General features: G+C 53.4%; 10 protein-coding genes across 10 annotated transcripts; 6 read left to right on the forward strand and 4 right to left on the reverse strand.

The window, feature by feature from the left end:
• Window positions 1-1,758: 1,758 nt before the first annotated feature.
• AB675_7671 (uncharacterized protein) lies at window positions 1,759-2,554 on the forward strand (the record flags this gene model as incomplete). The annotated part of the gene is made up of 2 exons (XM_018148058.1): window positions 1,759-2,403; window positions 2,456-2,554. The coding sequence occupies 2 exons, from the start codon at window positions 1,759-1,761 to the stop codon at window positions 2,552-2,554; spliced, it is 744 nt and encodes a 247-aa protein (XP_018000533.1).
• A 307-nt stretch (window positions 2,555-2,861) lies between these two features.
• On the forward strand, window positions 2,862-3,776 carry AB675_7672 (uncharacterized protein; the record flags this gene model as incomplete). The annotated part of the gene is made up of 3 exons (XM_018148059.1): window positions 2,862-2,924; window positions 2,985-3,632; window positions 3,681-3,776. The coding sequence occupies 3 exons, from the start codon at window positions 2,862-2,864 to the stop codon at window positions 3,774-3,776; spliced, it is 807 nt and encodes a 268-aa protein (XP_018000300.1).
• Window positions 3,777-4,013: 237 nt separating this feature from the next.
• On the reverse strand, window positions 4,014-6,078 carry AB675_7673 (Sugar transporter STL1; the record flags this gene model as incomplete). Its single annotated transcript, XM_018148060.1, has 8 exons — window positions 4,014-4,306; window positions 4,368-4,462; window positions 4,519-4,802; window positions 4,864-5,284; window positions 5,340-5,436; window positions 5,487-5,773; window positions 5,830-5,920; window positions 5,979-6,078. The coding sequence occupies 8 exons, from the start codon at window positions 6,076-6,078 to the stop codon at window positions 4,014-4,016; spliced, it is 1,668 nt and encodes a 555-aa protein (XP_018000443.1).
• A 1,080-nt stretch (window positions 6,079-7,158) lies between these two features.
• Window positions 7,159-8,085, forward strand: AB675_7674 (Soluble epoxide hydrolase; the record flags this gene model as incomplete). Its single annotated transcript, XM_018148061.1, has 1 exon — window positions 7,159-8,085. One exon carries the CDS (start codon window positions 7,159-7,161, stop codon window positions 8,083-8,085), a length of 927 nt encoding a protein of 308 aa, XP_018000197.1.
• Window positions 8,086-8,711: 626 nt separating this feature from the next.
• AB675_7675 (uncharacterized protein) lies at window positions 8,712-9,681 on the forward strand (the record flags this gene model as incomplete). The annotated part of the gene is made up of 2 exons (XM_018148062.1): window positions 8,712-8,895; window positions 8,945-9,681. 2 exons carry the CDS (start codon window positions 8,712-8,714, stop codon window positions 9,679-9,681), a joined length of 921 nt encoding a protein of 306 aa, XP_018000348.1.
• Window positions 9,682-10,087: 406 nt separating this feature from the next.
• AB675_7676 (uncharacterized protein) lies at window positions 10,088-10,960 on the reverse strand (the record flags this gene model as incomplete). Its single annotated transcript, XM_018148063.1, has 1 exon — window positions 10,088-10,960. The coding sequence occupies one exon, from the start codon at window positions 10,958-10,960 to the stop codon at window positions 10,088-10,090; it is 873 nt and encodes a 290-aa protein (XP_018000483.1).
• Window positions 10,961-11,339: 379 nt separating this feature from the next.
• On the forward strand, window positions 11,340-12,670 carry AB675_7677 (uncharacterized protein; the record flags this gene model as incomplete). The annotated part of the gene is made up of 2 exons (XM_018148064.1): window positions 11,340-11,550; window positions 11,781-12,670. 2 exons carry the CDS (start codon window positions 11,340-11,342, stop codon window positions 12,668-12,670), a joined length of 1,101 nt encoding a protein of 366 aa, XP_018000249.1.
• A 953-nt stretch (window positions 12,671-13,623) lies between these two features.
• On the forward strand, window positions 13,624-14,421 carry AB675_7678 (uncharacterized protein; the record flags this gene model as incomplete). The annotated part of the gene is made up of 1 exon (XM_018148065.1): window positions 13,624-14,421. One exon carries the CDS (start codon window positions 13,624-13,626, stop codon window positions 14,419-14,421), a length of 798 nt encoding a protein of 265 aa, XP_018000442.1.
• A 246-nt stretch (window positions 14,422-14,667) lies between these two features.
• Window positions 14,668-16,473, reverse strand: AB675_7679 (uncharacterized protein; the record flags this gene model as incomplete). The annotated part of the gene is made up of 2 exons (XM_018148066.1): window positions 14,668-16,368; window positions 16,414-16,473. The coding sequence occupies 2 exons, from the start codon at window positions 16,471-16,473 to the stop codon at window positions 14,668-14,670; spliced, it is 1,761 nt and encodes a 586-aa protein (XP_018000389.1).
• A 642-nt stretch (window positions 16,474-17,115) lies between these two features.
• On the reverse strand, window positions 17,116-19,524 carry AB675_7680 (Vacuolar import and degradation protein 27; the record flags this gene model as incomplete). The annotated part of the gene is made up of 3 exons (XM_018148068.1): window positions 17,116-17,740; window positions 17,815-19,459; window positions 19,506-19,524. 3 exons carry the CDS (start codon window positions 19,522-19,524, stop codon window positions 17,116-17,118), a joined length of 2,289 nt encoding a protein of 762 aa, XP_018000516.1.
• Window positions 19,525-19,922: the final 398 nt, after the last annotated feature.

The following is a 19,922-nucleotide window of genomic DNA, read 5'->3' on the forward strand; positions in this document are numbered from 1 at the left end:
GGACAGTACAAGACGCAGACAATAATCTGTCAGCGCATCTCGTGCTCGGCGCTGCGTCAACAGCGCCCTCCGCCATTGGTTCTGCACATAGAGCATGGGCTAGACGGAAAAGCGCAATAATATATGTACCAGCAGACGCACAGATCACTTAACGTTCTCCCTTGTTATTATCGTCCAGCAACTCCTTGATAATCATCTATGACACTGCGGCATATCATACGCTATTGACGCATCGACCCACTCGGCATGTCGACTGTCCACGGCGAGCAAGGTTATGATAGCCCAGGCACCACAGTCGATCAGCAGGTAAGGCATTTGCCCGGGGTCTACTGTTCCTCACGGCGCCGTTGTTAAAAGTCCTAGAATCCCGGAAGCAGCGGGAAGCCTTTTTGCTTCCTCCACCTGCCCGCTGAGATCCGGAAAACGGCATATGAGACGTTGTTTCGTGGAGAATAACTCGTCATGGACGTTCCACGCCGACTCGAAGGACGTCGCTTCGGTCGGCGTGGAAGAATAACAAACGGCGTCACAATTCCCGCGCTGCTCCTGTCTTCGCGGTCCCTTCGTGAGGAGGCAGTTCCGGTCTACTCGAAGCAACTCACCGCTCAATATCATCTAACACGACTCAGTCCAGACACAGTTTTCGGTAATCTGGCTCGTTACCTTGCGTATACTGAACTTGTGATTTTTGAAGGGCTCGCCGGTCGTCGCATCCCCGGTCATGGGGTGCGAGCTCCAACTTTCGGTTGCTCCCTGCGTTGAAAGAACTGCGTTTCGTCGTTGCCAGTACTGGCCTTCATGGCTTGAGTGAGTATTCGTGGCGCCCAGAACTGGAGTTTGTCGCAGACTGGACGCAAATGGATTACCAGGAGCGGATCAGCCTTTATATGAGAAATGTCAAGGAACGCAACTTGTTCAAGCTCAAGGAGTCTCTTGTTCCTGCAGCAGTTCGAGTTGTCATAGATGTCAGAGGCTACCTAAGTATGATGAGGATGCGCGTGTATGGATGATACACATCGATTATTATACCGAGATTATCCTAAATTGGGTCGACATCATGAAGGATCCATCCTTGATAGGGGCGACACTACGAAATATTGGGTGCACGACAAGCTTGCACACATGAGCCATCGGAACTCAAGAGTCGAAGGGGAGCTGCTCGTCATCTATCTTAACTGGCACTGGTAATGTGAGATTCTCGACTTGTGGCACAAAGCTGGCAGTTACAGCACGTACTTGTGCTGGCTCTCCGGATGAACGGGATGGCTAAAGTCGTCCAGAATCAAGCGGGACTGATGGCGAGGAATCTCTCGAATTTAGACGGGCGTTGGAAAGATCAAGATGGAGAAGTGGCTGGCTACGAAATGAGGCGACAAGGCAACCACTTTTCAAGCTTGCCTTCTAAAGTTGTCTGCATCATTCGAGGTACCTGATGAATTGCTGCTGAAGTTGTAGTGACTAACTAGCGCGCAGCTTGGTCACCTGAACTATGTGAATTATGACTCAGACCAGATTGCATGACTCGAATCCCACGAGGCTGTCTACAGGTAAAGTCGTGTCAAGTGAAGTCATGTCGCATTAATCATAATTTTAGATGGAGGTACTCGTCTCCTTTCATACCACAAGGCGGCCCTCGGCGTACATCCTCGGCCTGCATTTGCTCGACTCTCGCTTGAACCCAATACCCTGCATTCCGCCTGTCACGATGAACACACAAGCATCGGCACGCAGGCCACTGGCGATGTCGACGCTCTAAACATGGTCACTGACACAAAGCCATTCCGCTTCCTCGACCTACCTGCAGAAATCCGCAAGATGGTCTACGAAGAGCTCTTCACCGGCTTTCGCCTCATCATCGCTCCGCCAGGGTCCCGACACAAGCTTAGCCGTCGACGCAGGCCTAAGCCTATGGTCCCCGAATCCGTGGGCAGCACACTGCCCTCACTGCTGCTCGCTTGCAAGCTGTTGAGAGCGGAATCTCTGCTGGTCTTCGCCAAATCGCTTAGCCCGGAGTTCTACAACTGCGATGCCGACGAATCTGCCCGATACCAGGTTCCAGCACATTACCTATCCGAGGCACGATCTGTTCTCAGTGGTGGTCCGTTTCACGGCTGTTGCAAGCCACTCAATCTCGCGAACTTCCCGAAACTCGAAGAAGTATGCTATCGAATTGAGTGTGGCCTATTTACGTCCCTAAATTTCAGGACAAACGTCGAGAGCCTCAAAAGTAATCTGATTGGTCCTTCGGACACCGAGATCAGAAGGCTCCTCGCGGAATTTGAGGCCCAGGCAAGTAGGACAGCGACAGTGGTAGCTTCTCCTCTGAAAATCTTGCTCTTGTGCACTGCGTACTACTATGACTGGGACTGGGATGAGGCAGAAGACAATCCTGCATACTCCCGAGTAAGTGAACTCATCTCCTGTGCCCTCCCAAATGTAAATTGACAGAAGCCAGAACTTCACCATCGACTACCGAACTCGACAAGTAGTTGATTGCGAGGCTGTGAAGGACGTGCCAGGGTATAGCAAAACTGTCTATTTCGAAGATACATAGCGATGGAGATGTTGGAACGCTATCGAGGCCTTGTCGAAACCATTTCAAGCTGAATCGCTTTCTAGCTTAATGTGACTACCTCAGTACGTAAGGTACTCAGACTTGAATTTTCAACTGAATTAATTTAATTTTGACTCATACGTGACTGCATGACTTGGTGACCATGAGATGGACTCACAGTGACTCGGAGGTCGACAAGTAAAGGAATCTTGGACAGTCACATCTTGTGAACGTACTCTGCGATATTAATAGCGCAAGGCGGCCCTCAGCGTGCTTAACGACAAGAACTCACTCTTCGCCCGCTACGATGGACGCACAGCCATCCACCACGCAGGACACGGGCGATGTCAATGGTCCACTGCAGAGCCCCGTAGGTTGTCCCATTCCCGATGTCCGTCCAAATCATGGACTCGATACTAAGCACACCCAGGAGTCCTTCAACGAGGACAGCGAAGTCGATCCCCAGGATACGACCCTTGCCACCAAGCCCTTCCGAATTCTCGACTTGCCGTTTGAGATCCGCAAGATGGTTTACGAACACCTCTTTGTTGGCGCGCGACTCATGATTGACGTTCCTGGAAATGGACGTCGCCTAAGGGTTCACCTTGGCGCGTATCAAACGCAAACCTCCAGACTGCCAGGAGCACTAATCGTCTGCAAGCTCATCAGAACAGAGTCCTTACCGATATTCGCCAGAAGTCTGAGGCCCGAGTTCTACGATTCAAAGACCTACGGCTGGCCTCCCGTCACACCACCAGCCCGTCGAGTTCCGGCGCACTACTTGTGTGAAGCACGGTCTATCTTTGTCAGCACACCTGACAGCGATGTAGTGTCGCTATTGACCATGCCAAAACTCGAAGAAGTGCACTTTGGTGCCGACCTGAAGCACTTGGTGAAGTACCCAGAAGACGGAGCACCTCTCCCGAACTACATTCGCAAAGGTGTTATTGACATGTACGCGGATGACTTCGAGGAGGAGTGTCGCGATATTGAGGCCTTGAAAGCATCACCAGTCAGGATTTTGCTAGGCTGTCACATCATCTACTACACCATAGGCAAGCCGGCATCACATGGCCTAGTAAGTCAATCAAAGGCCTCCCGAGCAGCTGATCGCTGACAGGTTCAGGATTTTACCCTCGATTATCGCACCCGAACCATCATCGAAAGAGGCGAACTGATCGATAATCACATCCCAGCGACGCAGGCTCCGGTCAGCTCGTAGAGCTCGTCTGAGACCCAGGCAGAAACGGTGTATCTAGACACGAAGGCCTCCTGGAGGCGATCTGTATCGCAAATCCGCGGCCACGGCGTCTCAATCACAAATTGATGAGGTACGAGCAGTCGTCGGAGCAGCTGAAAGAACATAATGCGCAAGGCTTGAGCAGGTTCATAGGCCTTGCATGACTACAACGACTCGGGCCACGGGCGAAACAGAAATGCTATCATTTCCACCGCCTTTTTACAGCTTAGGCACATTATGGATCGCAACCCCTGACGTGCTTCCTTTCTCCCCATTACTGGACGCTGACGGTGTCCGTGCTTCTCCTTTCCCCTCTCGCGTCGAAGCATCAACCTCGTCCAGGAGACGTCTCTCTGCCACAGCAGTATTGCCCCCTGCTTCTTGGACCATCCTTTGGTATTCCTTCTCGTTGGCGCTGACCAGGAGTGACGATGAAGCAAAGAGCAAGTTGATCTCTTCGAGAGATCTGCCGCGAGTCTCGGGGTAGATGAACCACACAGAAGGAATGGCGACTTCGGCGGAAGTCAGCATATGTGCAAGTTGCCGAAGTCTCAGCAGTGCGAGAATGCTTACCGATGTTGAATGCACCAAACAAGAAGAAAGTCCCGTAGTTGAGCTTCTGCAACATGATCGGGATCAATAGCGTCGTGAGCCCGGATCCAACAGCCCTGTCATGCATGTCAGCCAAGTGCGAGACAAACAAAGGTACCAGGAGCCAACTCACCAGCCAAAGACAGTAAAAGCGTAGCCCTGAGCCCGGACTTCTTGAGGCCAAATCTCGGTGGAATACAAGAAGCATGGAACAATGACGAACATGCAGAAGCACCAAAGGAAGACAAACAGCATACTCGCTGATGCGACGCCGAACTTCTGAGCTTTGGTCGGGTCACTCTCATTTAGATCCTTGGCTACCTTGAGAAATGCACCAGTGAGAAACATGACGATGCCCTGCGTGGTAAAGCCGGTGAGCAGACTCTTGATGCGACCCCATCGATCGATGACAAGAGCCTAGGCACAGAGTGTCAGCATATCAATGTCGCGACGAGGATAAAAAGGGCCTTTGACTCACCGCCGCGGCAGTGCCGAGGACGCCACTGACACTATTGCAGAAGCCGCCCATCCAGGCGGACTTGGCTGGCGAGAAGCCGGCCTGTTTAAACAGTTCCCCAGAGTATGTCGTGATCGCCATAATGCCACTCCACATCAACATCTGCATAAGGAAGAAGCCCATCCAAGCGCGACGACCCAGGTGAAGACGGCCAGAATGTCTGCCGAGGGCGATATTCCAGATCTGGTTGCGACTGTGTTTCGAAGCTTCCACCACGGCCTCCAGCTCTTCGACCTCGGCCAGGAGTTCGCGATCATCTTGCGAGAGATCGCCACGAACCTTTGCCAGAACCTCAATTGCTTCTGTGCGGCGACCGTTTGCGATCAGCCAGCGAGGCGAGTCCGGCAGAAACGCCACTGTAAGGGCAATAATAATTGTTGGCCTGCACACGGTGTCAGGGGATTTCTAATACTCGCCATAGATTTGCTGCCACTTACACAGTCATGAACGCGAGTGGAAATCTCCACTTGAATGCAGCACCAGACGTGAAGCTCACGCCGTAGTTGAGCCAGTAGGCGATAATAATGCCAAGATCTAGACAAGTATGATTAGTCGAGGGTTGGCGATGGTGCAGAGCAACTTACAATTTGAGATGAAGATAAACGTGAAGTGAACACCGCGGTTGTGAGCTCGAGCCAGTTCCGAGACCCATGTTGGAATGATAGTGTTGATGAACCCGATTCCAATGCCTGTGATCACACGAGAGCAGATGAACATATTCGAGTTGATGCTTGCTGATAGTAGAGCGCCGCCGAGGATGCAAAACAAAGAGCCCAGCCATACACCGCGTTTGCGACCGTAAGTGTCACCAAACCAGCCCGCGAAGAAGCAGCCGAACATTGCACCGAAGTAGTATGAAGCTACTAGACCCCTGCTTTTGTGTTAGTGACTGTTGACGACCCGTACCTCAATGGTCGGAAATGTTACCCTTGATGGGTAGCGTCTACTATGATTCCATCTGTACCCAGTCCCATCTGTTGAATGAAATCAGGGGTCCCGGAGACACCTCCCATCACGCCTGCAATGGGGTCAGCATTGTCCAGTGAGTGCTTTCTTGGTAACAGATGCATTCTCACCTTGATTGTAGCCCTCGAAGATTAGGGCAATTGCACTGAACAGATTCAGACATATCAGAAGAGTCTTGCCTTGCAGGGCCCGCCATGCTTGAACAGCCATCGTTGGAAATGTTCCTGAGTTGCTAATGGTAGAGCTCGCGCAAAGACCCAGGTTCGATCTCCCTTCTTCGTGGAAGGCTGACTGTGAGAGCTGTCTTTATAAATCGTCGTTTCTCTGCTCTGCATGCCTCCATTCGCTCCTCCACCAAAGTTACCTCGAGCCGCCACTTCTCCGAGATTCCCGCATCGAGTCGCCCTGTACAGGATCCATCGAGCCGCCATTTCCCCAGGGTACAACGAGCCGCTATTTCTCCAAGAGAGCTACAGTACATCAAGGACCACATCACGCGCTAGGGGTGCCGCGTCCTCGGCTCCTGCACGTGGCCAACAGCCCCTGCTATGCATGGTACTGCACAGTGCTGGGCTCCGTATCGCTTGACCGGCTCGCTTGAGCGGCTCAACGTGCGCATGGCGGCCCGGCATTCCTTTTCATATCAAGTTCCTCAGCAACGTCGAGCTCATTGTCATGAGACAATGTCGGAAAAGGCTTCGATCTCGCTTGAAAGGCCAGCGAACGGCCCGCAATGACGGCCCACATTCGTGAAGCTCGGCACAGTCGCAATGCCGCTATGTTGTGTGGGAGCGGCTGAGAACTACTCAAGAGGGAGAAAATAATTTGGTAGCTGTACAATAGCGGAGATAGTGCGGCGATCGCCACTCATGGTTCCAAGATTTTACCTTTTAAGCGCCTTCCCAGATACTAGTATCTCCACGAGGCAACTATGTTCTAAACCGCACATCACCCCTCCTCGTATCTCCAAGTTCGTCTTTGGAGGGGCGAGGAGATCCCGCGATAGGTAACCTCAGGCGCCTTCCTCCCAGCAGGGACGACTCAACCAGACGGAAACCGTTCGCTGACTAGGATCTGGCGGAAGTCCTCCCCGACTACCATGCTTCTTCCCCGAAATGCTGATTTGGAGGAGAAATTTGAAGAGAGTCACGGGTCGTGATCAGGACAAAATGATATGCTTGTCTTGAACGCTTGTTGGTAAAATGACACTTCACGTCAACTACCAGCAGATATACATGTGAGCAGCTTTTTACAGTCCAAGGTCGTGCGGCAGTGAATATTCGGAGCACTATGGGCGACTCAGACCCAATGTCGCCGCCTCAGGTTTTCCATCGACAGGCGTACCTGAGCAAAGCCGATCCTGAGCTACGACTCTTTTACATGGAATGCTCACCACCCACAAAGCAACGGAAGGGCACCATTCTGTTGATACATGGCTTTCCAGAAAGTTCGTACCAGTTTCGGCACGTATTGGTACCATTTGCTGAAGCCGGCTATCACGTCATCGCACCGGACTACAAAGGCCACGGCTTCTCGTCCAAGCCATTTGGAGACTACAACTATACAAAGAAGCAGCTCGCGGCAGAGCTGTTCGAGCTATTGGCCAAGCACATTGGTGTCAAGGAGAAGGTCCATGTTGTCGGCCACGACATCGGTGGAACAATCGCTCATGCATACGCGGCGCAATTTCCCGAAAACACAGCTGACGTGATTTGGGGAGAGTGCCCGCTGCCGGGCAGCACTCTGTTCGATAAGATCAAGCATACGGAAACTCTATGGCATTTCGACTTTCAAAGCCATAAACCCGAGCTGTCAGCCGCCCTAGTGGCAGGCAAGGAGAAGATGTACCTGAAGCACTTCTACGACCGATTGACTCAGAATGCTAGCGTTTTCTCCGAGGATGTCCTTGACTTCTACACCACTCGATACTCAATGCCAGATGCATTGCGGTGTGCTTTCCTCAGCTATCGTGCGTTTACTCAAGATGGGAAAGACAACTTGGACTGGCTGAATCAGAACGGCAAGTCGAAAGTTCGATCAATGATTATGTCCGGTGATCACAGTTTCATTGCTGCAGAGGCTGAGGGCATGGCGAGAGAGATGTATGAGACAGTGCACCATGCCACGGTGGAGGATAGTGGCCACTTTCTGGCGGAAGAGAACCCTACCGACTTCGTCCGAAAGGTCTTGCAATTCGTGCAGGCGAAGTCCCCTTGATGTGTACGAACTCAAGTCGTCTGTTCGCGAATGAAAGAGCCTGACCGGTATTGTCTAAGCTGGAGATCTATTGCCGGACTCAGCAGAGTATGAGTACCTAAGTTTGCATTGGAATCCAAAAAGAATTACTGACCATCCCGTACCTCGAGCTCACTGGGACCCCCGTCTATGAATGGTGTACAGCTTTTATATCGCTGCTTTGAATCAGCCAAGATCTCCTCCTGCTTCCAGCTACTCGGAGAAGTCGAGATGGGAAAAGTTGCCTTGCGTGAATACGTGTTGATGGCAGAAGATGGGCCTATGACTTCGCAAGGTAAAGCAGTCACTGTGACTGAATCTCATTCAGTCACTGTGCGACTCAGCCGACACTAATCAGCATTGGCACGAACGGGCATCGACCTCGTTTGACTACTTAAGTCCCTGCAACCTTGCATCTACTCAATTCGACTTTCATCTCGTCGTGACAACAACCCGGCACGACGGCTATCAGGGCACCTTTCGCACTCCTCGTGACTCACTGACAGACTTTGCCACTTCCTCTGACTTCCAAGGTATGTCGTCTTCGCTGAAGCATAGTCGATCTGAGTTTATATTGTGATAGATCGCCGCGGCGCTGACACAGCCAAATGGACCCGCCAAACGAAAGTGTCAGACCTGACACAGTCGTCCCGTCAGATGGCTCGTCCCAACAACCGAACACCAATGGTGACGGTCAGATCGCGTCGGTCGATGCCGTTCCGTCGCCACATTCACAGCCACCCATCGCTTCAGAGCCCTCCTCGCAACTCCTCAATCTACTCGTCAACCGCAGTAAGTCACTGTCTCGCAGGAGCAGACCGCCGAAACTGACTAGTCGCAGAGCGGAAGATCATCGATTCCGACGGCAGCGAAGGTGATGTTGGTAGCGTCGTCTACGAGGCTAAGCGCGTCCAGGGCTCTCGGAAACGCGCAAACGTGGCTGATGCTTCAACACGCTCGGATCCGGCTCAAGTCAACAACTCTGCTTGGCCCTGTCACTCGACCACTTCTCTCAGCAAGACCTCCGCGGCCGATCATCCCACAACTCGCGACTTCTCCAATGTCAGGGTTAAGATTCTTGGCCGAGGTAATGAGAAATCCAAGGAGATGGGTTGGCACACACTGCATACGGAAAACAATCAGCATGGCATGGACGCTGCGATCAAGGCTGACCCGTTCACTGTTAACATTATCGCCGATGGTCCGAAAGTTCAACGTCAGACATTGACTCGTCGTTTCCGAGACTTCTCGGTGCTTAGCGAAGTGATAAGAGGTGGCATCAAGAAGATGATGACCCAGGCTGGCGGCACTATTCATGAATCCGCGGGTGAGAACGGTGAAGGAAAAGGCAGAGACAAGCAGCAGGATCAGTTCGCGAAAGCTGTACCGATCCGCGTGGTACCGGAAAACTGGAGCATCACAAGCAATGACGTTGCAGAGACCAGCTTCTGGTATGATATTCTCAAGATCATCGATGGTAGCGAGGAGCGTCCGTTCAGGCCGTTGGCGAAAGTCCCTCGAGTAATCCGTGATCCTCTGGACGGGATGTCGATCGATCGTTGGTGGAAAGCTAAGTAAGGAGGCAGAATGTTCGGGCATGCACTGAGCGGTCTCAGCAGCTGTCTCAAGAACCCCGAGCGTCCAGGTCAGGGTGGGCTCTAAGGGCCGAAACTGTACTGCAGATCGAGCCAGCAATTTCGGGAGGAGCTTCATTTGAGCGTCAAGACGCAGAATCGTTCCGTCATGTTTTCGCTTGCCAGGGAGGTCGCTGTGGGAGTCCATGGCGTACCTGTTAAAACTGAGGTAAGAGCTCATCTCTTGGCCGAAGAGCTTGGTAGGTCAGTGGTTTGCCACAACATGAACGCGTCCAGCTACCCGCAGAGAAAAATGCAAGAAATGGGACGATCAAATAATCTTTGCTTGGCGAATCCAGAAGCAACATATTCCATATGCTCGATTATACCAAAATTCCTCCCAGCGCCGCCTATATCTTGCGCTTCGCCACAGCCGTCGTTGTCGGCTGCGACGTCGCGGTCGTTGACGAACCTCCACCACCAGTCTTTTTCACTACCGCCTGCACCACCTGTCCCGCTGTATTAAACAGCATCTCCACAATTTGGTTCAGCGGCGTGTACTCGAAGGTCTTCTGGATCAGACCATTTGCTAGCGAAGTCTCCCCTCCGATCTGCGTCATGTTGGTCTTATAGTTGCCAACGACCGAAGTCACGTCTCCGACCTCCTGGATGATGTTGCCCAAGTTGTCGACTAGGAAGTTCAGGGTCGTGCCACCTTGTGTGATGCTGCCGAGCAGTCCGTCTACCGCGCCAATAACTGGCTTCAGCAGATCCGTGACGTTCCCAATGGTGTCCAGGAGCAATGGGTTGAGGTCCAGGGACTCGAAGACGCGATTGACGATGTCCACGAGGTGACCCAGGCGGACGACAAGGTCCAATTCAGCATCCACGTCAGCAATAGTGAGATTGACCTCCTTGATCGATAGCGCCACACCGGCGTTGATACTGACAAGGCTGGCAACATTGGCGTGTAAGTTGATGTCGGCCTGGAGGTTGTCCACGTTGAGCTCTATCCGCCCCACAGAGAGCTCAGGTACGTGAAGGACGACATCCGGAACTTCGCTGAATGCGCTTGATCCAGTCGCAGATGGCGCTCCCGATGTCGAGGAGCCCGTTCTGGTTGATGTTGCGCTGCCAGTGTTGGATGCTGTAGCACTTCTCGTCGAGCTGGCTTTGGTAGCAGACGTCGTTGCTGCTTTTCCAGGCGGTGCAGGTGGCGCCGGCTGCTGGGCAAGCACGATGCTCGCGCAGGCGGCGATGAGAATGAGTGACTGGCGCAGCATTGTCGTTGCTGGTAGACGATGTGGGTTGTGTTGGAAGGAGCGAATCGAAGTAGGTATTACTGAAGCGTTAAGCAGATCGAATGGCAGCAGCAACGACGACAAGAACGATTTCTACACTTCTCTCAACACCTCCCCATGCCCTGTTCACGGATCACGATGTTCCCATCTCAAACCCGTTGCCAATCTCCTTAACGAGAATATCCGGCAGATGCGACCAACCGCGAATGGCTTTGCCCACCCCCATGATCCCTGCAGGGGCTGGAACCTCAAACGCCCACGGCCGGGGTAAACCTGATTCTTCAAACACTAAATCAACATCTCTCCCACCCAATTTCGATCTTTTGCACGCCCGGAACGCCCATATCCCATGCCTAAAAGTATGCGCAAATGCCGTGATTCGTGGGCTTCCCCTGGATTCGAGGCATCGTATTCTCCGAACCGCATCTCCACCACACCAATCTCTGGCGATCAATCTCGCTTCGTGGTTTGGTATAACGGCTTATTGACCAGTTTCTTCGAGAAGCAGAAACTTGCGATGCGGCAGTTGCAGCTTCGTGTCAACCATCGCAACGCTTCTGTTCGCGGCATTCGTTCGAGGTGACCTCCAACGCTCGTTTCTAGCATTTGATATTTCCTTCTCGGACTGCCTGGTGCACAACTATTCGGACAAAACCCTCAACACTTCTCCGCATCGAGACATTGATGCACTACAGGCTCCCTCAGCAGCAGACAAATCACCATTACTAGTGGCTCAACAGCAGACATGCGACCTCTGAGCTCATTGCTTCTCATTCCCTTGGCCTCACTCGCCCTCGCACAGGACGCTATGCCGGATACAATCTGACAGTGACTGGCGACAACGAGTCAGTGCTCTACGAAACTGACAACACCGCAACGTCCAATCCGGATTACCCACCACCAGATGTCTACCTCAACGCCAGTGTACACGTCGGCGAGATCGATATCCTAGTCCGGGAGCTCTCCGCCAAGATCAACATCGATGCGCAAGTCTTGCAACTACTGGAGTTCAACGCTGGTGTCGATGTCTCGGTGGAGCGCATTCGACTGCAGATCCAGAATGTGACCGCCAAAGTTGAGCTTACCGCGCGATTGGAGAACCTGGTCAAGATGGTCAGCTCAGTCCTCGATTCCGTTGACCTGAATCCCATCCTCGCTGAGCTGGGCGATCTGGCCGGTGGTGTCATTGGCGGAGTAGGTGACATCGTTGGAGGCGTGATCGGCGATGGATCCTCGTCAGGTGGCAGTCCCGCCAACGGCTCAACCACTGGCGCCGCTCCATCCGCTTCCCTGTCCGAGCGCGGCCTTTTCAACGCGCAACTCGCGAACGGCATTCTGTACGCCATCAACAACTACGAAGGCAACGCGCACACCAACCGCGTCCTGGACCAGAACGGCGACCTAGTCGATCAAAGTCTGGACAACGGCGGGATCATCTACAACCAGCGTATCGTAGGGCGGTACGACACAGATATGGAGTTTACAGGCCAGTCAAGGACGGGTGTCGTGGTGGACGGGATTGTAACAACGGAGAAGGAGTACGTGTACAGGCCGTTTCCTGGGATAACGCTCGTGGCGCAGATTTTCGTGAGCGAAGCAGGTGGGGAGGTCGTTGCGACAAGGCTAATTAGCGAGGTGGAGGGTGGTGGGAGCAGTATCATCGAAAGTGTGTCGGAGACAACGGCGGCATAGGAAAGCCTGGCTCGTTGAGCATCTCAGGTGCACTGCAGTCTAGTCAGTCGATTGTTGGCGCATTTCAATGAGGACTTCTTGATTCTTGGAGACCATGTCATCTCTCTGGACCAGCCTGACACCATGTAATGGCACGGGGTACTTGCTCTGGTCCACCTCACGATGTGCTGTGCAGGTGACGCGAAGTGCTATGCCTGCGGGAAAGGCATAGGCAATGTCGTTCATGCATGCCATGGCCCATGTTTCCGTGCTCGCTGGCAAGCACGCGGTCCATCTTGCCTTCCCGACTTGATCTCCGTTTCTGTGATGGACCTGGTGGCTGGAAGGTACCTAACCCGAGGGGTACCCACCTGGTGCCTGTGATGCGACAGGTACGCATGAGATCGTGACTACATCAGCCACTGCAACCTTCTTTTGACTGCAAAGCATACCACGATCTTCTGCGCCCACTCTGTGAGCCATGTTCGCCGCCAATCAGTCTATCAGCGCCAATATGTCCCAGCAGTCACCGATCACCAATCCATGCGTCATTGGTCATGATCATTTGGGTGAAGCGGTCGGCAAGTGTCCGCGTGGACAAGAAGGTAAACGACATTCGGGGAATGTCCCGCTGTCCTCCACCATCGTCGCGCTAAGGTGAAGCCACTCGGCCCGTGCACATATATGTACACTACGCCTTTGCTTGATCAATTGATATGACTCATGACGCTCTGCGTATTGTTCTGTACATACATGCTGTTCTTTCTGCACCGTGCGAATCTCGAATGCGAACCTCTATTGTCCCTTGGGCTGTGAATCAAGACAAGTCAACGGATCCAGTGTATTTCCTAATATCTTTGTTTCAGTCGCAAGGCCGGGTGCTGGAGTACTAATGGCAACACGTGCTGTTCGTCAGAGATCCTGAGCATAAACGGAACGGGGAGCATACAAACATTGCAGACATCTCCGCCGAAATGGATCACCGCCTAGCAGGTTCTACGGAGCCTGACATGAAGCCAAGCGTTCTACTCGACACGAACCTGGTCCCGAACGAGGCCGGCGGCACTCACCTTGCCGTCATCCCATATCAAGCGCATCCGCCATCTACCCCAGGCATAACTCTCAGAATCCACACCTCCGCCACCTCACCACTCATCCCCCTCCTCGCCGCCACAAACGCCCTCGCCGGCATGACCGACCCCTTCAACCTCCTCCTCAACCGCGAAAAGCATCCCTCTGGCCTCACCTACCCCCTGGCCCTCCAGAACAACATCGACCGCATCACCACAAAGCTCCAGCAAGGCTGCATCATGGTGTCCGCTTCCCCTTCCTCCTGCAGTGATAATGGCAGTAGTGGTTACGCAGCAGTAGCATGCTGGGCGCCACCGACCGCCACAGCGCAGATGGAGATCGACGAAGGGGACGACTTGCTCATCCCGGAGCTCGCGCACCGTCCAGTGATGCAGAATGCCGTGCGAGTGTGGGCGGTCGAGCGGCGGAAAGTCTTACCATTGCACTGGAACGGTGGGCGGAAATGGTGGTATGTGTCGCTCATGGCGCGACATCCGGAGATGGCGGCCGTGAAGGGTGCGGTGCGGGCGGTGATAGAGGTGGGGCTGAAGTGGGCGGACGAGGAAGGATGTCCGGTATGGTTGGAGGCGGGGAATGAGAGGGCGAGGGATGTTTATGCGGCGTTCGGGTTCAGGGAGATCGCGATTACGGTCATGGGGGGAGGGAGGGGGCGGAGGGGACGGTGCCGATTTGGAGTATGATCAGGAACGCCAGGAGTTGATATGGACCGCCTAAGCTATCCAAGTCGACCATCTAGGATCTCGATTGTTGCGGCTGGAACAGCTGGAGGTTCGGCCAGCGTCTTCGGCGAGCCATGTGCGCATTCATTCGTGACATCATTCCCCTTTCTAATTCAGACTCCAGCCAAGAGCGGACTCAGCCAGGTCCCCTGAACATTGTCCTTCCTATTCCTGGAAACTACTCCTCCAGCTATCGTCTTGGCAAATTCACGCCGACCGAGGCTTCAGTCGCACCGTGAGCTTACGCACTGTCCTGCCACTACCGTCTGTCAGAATCGAGTCGCAGCCAGCAATCGCCTTCCTCAGCAGGTCCATCGACTCCGCAACAGAACCGTTGTTCTGCTCTAGATATGCGACCACGGTTTCGGTTGCCGAGTAGGTAGTGGGGGAATTATCGAGGTTCAGCTGACGTACGACCGTGGTTTCAGTGACCAGGTGACCGCCGTCGGACTCTAGCTGACGTTCGAGGAAGTACTGGAAGCCAGGGTCGCATAGAGTATGCCATTTCACTTCACGGATCTCGTCAGCCCGCATCTTCAACTCAACATTGATGTTGGCTGCGTCGGAAGCGACGGACTGAGTGGACAGAACAAGCTGACTGGGCGGGGCAGATCGAGCTTGCAAGACGGATTGACTGGGCGGGATGGACTGAGTGGGCAGAGTCGATTGACTGAGCGGGATGCACTGAGTGGGCAGAGTCGATTGACTGAGCGGGCTGGACTGAGTGCGCGGGATGGATCTTGTGGTCGGGACAGTCGGCTGGGAAGCGAGAGGCTGCTGATCGGCAGTGACAACCGAGGCCTTCACAACCGACATGTTGGATCGGCCATCGGGAAAAGCTCGAGCTGTCTCCGTCAAAGTCCACTCAGGTGTAGCACTGGTCCTCGCAGACAAGTCCTTATCGTCGAGTGGAATCTCGCCGACATCTTCTTCGCCATCTTCGGAATCATCTAGTGCGGAATGTCTAGCTTTCTTTGATGGTCGAGCGGCAGTTTGATAATGTTCCTCAAATCTGATGGGCCCCGGGATAGGATCGTACGTGGAATACATACGCCGTCGCGGTTGAGCCACGAACCCGTACTGCATCTGAGGTGAGTCGCCTGTGGCTGGGACTGAATGCTGTGATGAATTCGCGCGCGATTCGGCCAAGCGCGAGACTTGTAGCCCCGTCGAAAGCGGCACCTCTCGCATTGTACTGTTGTCATCAGTATGCTCGGTCTTGGGTTTGGTTCGAGAACTGTGAGCTCTTGACGCTTGTGTATCCTCACTTCCAACTCTCTTCGAAGATGTGCCGGACGAGGGCCGATTTCCATGCTTGGTCGTGCCGTCCACAACAGTTTGATCGTAGCTGTTACTGTCTCGATGTCGCTGCGGGATCTGGTAAGGATCGTTGTTGATAGCGACAGATGGAGCTGGGCTGCTGACACCGTTCGTGTCTTGATCGATCGGCCTGTCGCTCTGAGAGTCGGGATCAGGCGCAGGCCTCTTGACTACATCGAACTCGGATGCCATATAGGCATTGTCTTTCCATGGTCGATATGTTCCCTTCTTGAATCCCGGTGACTGGCCCTCCTTGGGCGATTTTGCCAGAAGCACAGGCTGTGGTAAACGCGATCCCATGGCTACAAGTATTCCGCCTCGACGGCCCTTGCTATCATGGGCTTGATCCTGGTAGAAATGTGTCTCGAGTTTCTCGCCCTGTAGCCAGTACTCATACACATTCGACTTCTTCTTTTTGCCGGCGAGCCGGACGACTTCACTGGCGAGGAATATCAGACGGACGCCAGTCGTCTGCTTTGTCGCAGCTTCCACTTGATCTCGGAAATCTTTGAGGGCTTCTTTGGTCAAGCTGTGAATGTTTGCCTTTGGAGGCTGAGTGTGCGCCATCGTGTTCTCGGTGTCATCCATCTAGGCAATGTCAGCGTTGTAGCGGTTGCATTACTTTGACCTTACCTCAACAGTGTCGATCAGATCGTCATTGGTAAGATCAAAGATGATCGGACGCTGCGTCATGAGAGGTGACTGACAGTGTAGAGAGCAGATCAGATCGACGTATCTTGATCAATCTGAAAGTTGTCGGGTGGAAAGAAAGTACTGAGATTGATGCGGTCAGAACGAACAAAATGATCTTGAGAAGACATGCCTTGCTGCCTGGTACCCCTGACGGCAAGCAAGTGAATTTCGTTTCACACACATTCACTTGGGCCACGAACGACATCACTTGCATCATCTCCTCAAGAGTCCGGAGCCTCGAGCAGAGTCATGCTGAGGTGAAGTAGACGTGCACCTCGAGTCACAGCAGTCCTGAGGTATGTTGCGGCTCGCCGGAGTAACGAATTCCTGCTTAAGTGTATAACTGTGACTGCCCTTTACTGCGTAGGGAGATAGAAGTTGAAAAGAGCCTACCTCTGGAAACAGCTGCTGCCATTCTTTAGCAATAAGTCTACATGCTGCGGAAGCAGGTTCTCGTCGAGGAGGACTTGGGAGGCCAAAGAGAAAGTATGGGTATCGTCATCACCGTATCTCTGCTCTCACACATTCATCGTCATCATCGAAGTCGCATGTTCCACCACCCTCTGTGAGTCAGAGTCCGCCCCAACCTGTCCATGCCTCATTAGTAACATGCCTAGTACGGACTGTTCACAATCTCCTCCCTCAACTTCGAAGCCCTCCCGCCCGCACTTCTCCTCGGCGTCGTCGGACCCAGCCACTAAGTCTCGCCCCCGGCGCCATGATACTCTCCCTTGTCGGCCGCTTCAAGCTACTCCTCGCGACCATGTCGACCTCATTCGGCAACATCAGGATAGCATGCTTGTCCGTCCCATACTCGAAGCTGTCCGCCATGACATCCTCGCCATACTTGCGGATTCTGTAGCTATCCTTGTCGCCAGCCAGAACCTTCTTCATCGTCCAGGTGATCACGTATGGGCCAGTGGAGGTGATGATCGAGGTTTCCTTGCCGTCTTGGCTGATGTTGAACTTGGCTTGTGTGAAGCTGAGAGGCTTGCCTGTGACATGACGGATTTGTGCGATGTGTTCTGGGGAAGGCTGGAGGCGGCGAGGCTTGGGCTTGGAGTCCTTGGCGAACGAGCGCTCGAAACCCAGCTTGCCTTCGTAGCGGCCCTCGGTCTGAAGAGCGTCGATCAAGAGGAGATAGTTTGTGCACGTGCCGAGGATCCAGCGGCCATCGGCACTGACGTCGATGCCGTTGATGGGGTCACCAAGAGCGGGCACTTGGGTTTTGGCATTGACTCCGAGACGGTCAAAGAGGCGGATGTCGCTTTATTCGACGCGACGGCAATGTAGCCCTTCTCGGTAGTGGCTTGCGCGGAGAAGTCGTTCTTGGACACGTACTGCTTCATGTCAGATTCAACTAGCTTATTACCGGAGACACGAGGGTCGAGGCGGAAGAGGGCATTTCGTGAGTGGCCGATGAAGGGCTGTGCGTCAGTCATCTGAGAAAACTTGGTTTCTGGGCCGAAGCCGACAACTGGGATGTCATCGTGGGCCTTCCACTCGTCAACTACCTTTCCACGCTCGAGATCCATGCGGTACAGAGAATTTGGATTGGCGGCATCTTGTAGGACGAGATCTCGGTCGGAGGCGTGCAGCATGACTTTGGTGGGGCTGAACTTCTTTCCGCTGGGTGTGTCGATCTTGCTGATACTTGTGCTGAAATCGAGTCGCTTGTTTGGTAGATGCTTGAAGACACCGATCTTGGAGCCACGGACAACGTATGATCGATCGTTGGTGCCTCCGACAGCCAGAAGCGAATTCGTGCCCTCATCCTTGTGGTGTGGATCAACATCTTCGTCGGACTCATCACTGTCATAGTGCTCGCTCCGCGGGCGGTCGTCTTCAGCTTCGTCCTCCTCTTCCTCCTCTTCATCGACAGGAGGTGCGTCGTCCATTGTAAGATCGTTGAATGCCTCAAAGACGTAGTCCTTCTCTGCTTGATCCTTGACCTTTGCCCATTTCTGCTCGTTCAATTGCTCCCACAGCGCCTGCATGAGACCTTCTTGGAAATTTTCGAGCACTTCTCGGTTCTTGAATCGCAGAAGCCATGAATATGCTGATCCATCCTCGGTGTAGTGATTCCAGATGAATGAGAGGTATTCGAAGTTGAAAACAGGACTGATGTCTGCGATGACCTCCTGGCCGAGATGTGGCTTTCCGTCGGCAGAGTTGATTTGTAGCCAGTATCGCCAACTGCCAAGATCTGAGACTGTTGCCACGACGTCTGTGTCAACTGGACTGAACGAGGCGGATTCGAAGTCGAACAAGTGTAGCTCTGCGTGCTGTTTGACGATCTCTTCGCCTTGAGATGGGGCGGCCTGTGCTGGTGGTGCTTCCGTACGCTGTGCTGCAGTATTGGCAGCGGCGATTGGCTTCTTCTTTGATGATTTGACCTCCTTAGCCATATGTGTTGTAGATTCTTTCGCAGTGGGTGCACGCTCTTCTTGTGATATCGACTCGGCTAGCGGGATGGAGTCTTCGTTGGAAAATTCAAACTCCTTGAGCTCGTCGTCGGTCGCGAATTCGGCTTTCTTGCGGTATTTGCGCTCGTACTGGCATTCGACTGCAGCCAGAGCAAACGTCTCAGACTTCTCGGAGGCAACACTTGAGTCGCACACAAATTCGTAGAGGTCGCCGACGTCGCCACTCAGGTCCCGCCATGCAAAGACATGTTCGCCGCCGTCTCGCTTGTCTGATCTGAAGTGTAGAGCCTGATCTAGCAGGAAGGTCTTCTCATCTGTGTCTAGCGCATTTGCCTCACCCTCATCATCCTCTGCAAGCTCCTCTTCGCCTTCCTCGTACGCACGCTGTACAACAAGCTGGTACTGGAATTCCTGGCCTGTCCGTCGGATCGATGCGACAGCGTCTTTGTAGATGAGCTCAGAGTAGCCTTTGGGCGAGAGGGGCCGCACTAGGTATAGTTGACCTTGAGGAATCTCAATGATGGTCTCCTTGGAGCCGTCTCCGAAAAGATATTTGGTGACTAGTAGGCGTCAGTAGATTTCTTACTGCAGATACCAGAAACTTACAATTCTTGACCATAAACATCCTTACGGCAGCACCGGCGTCGGTGCACGCTCCGTGTAAATCGCTGCGAAGACCTCAGTCTCCAGGGACTGGCACCGCAGGCGTGCTGGTGGGTTGTCGTGCGATGTTTGCCTTTTGCCGCTCTAGTCACTGAAGATAAGAGGGGCAATAAAGGCGGAGCGCCAGAAGGAGACCGGCGGGCTCCGAATCCGAATACGGTCTCAACGCGTCTGTTGTCAGGCCTGAGAAATCAGAGGTGTCGGACAAGCACAACAGTTAGGATGAGGAGCAACTGTCGCGTTGGATCTTGAGAAGAGTCACAGCAAACAAGATCAACTTGAAAGAGAGATCTACAAATGACGTATGAACGAGGCTGAAGTCCAGCCTGGTGGTGACCAACGAAGGTTCGTGTTCAACCC

The sequence above is a fragment of the Cyphellophora attinorum genome (genome assembly GCF_001299255.1).
Source record: "Cyphellophora attinorum strain CBS 131958 chromosome Unknown Contig12, whole genome shotgun sequence".
Classification (NCBI taxonomy): domain Eukaryota; kingdom Fungi; phylum Ascomycota; class Eurotiomycetes; order Chaetothyriales; family Cyphellophoraceae; genus Cyphellophora; species Cyphellophora attinorum.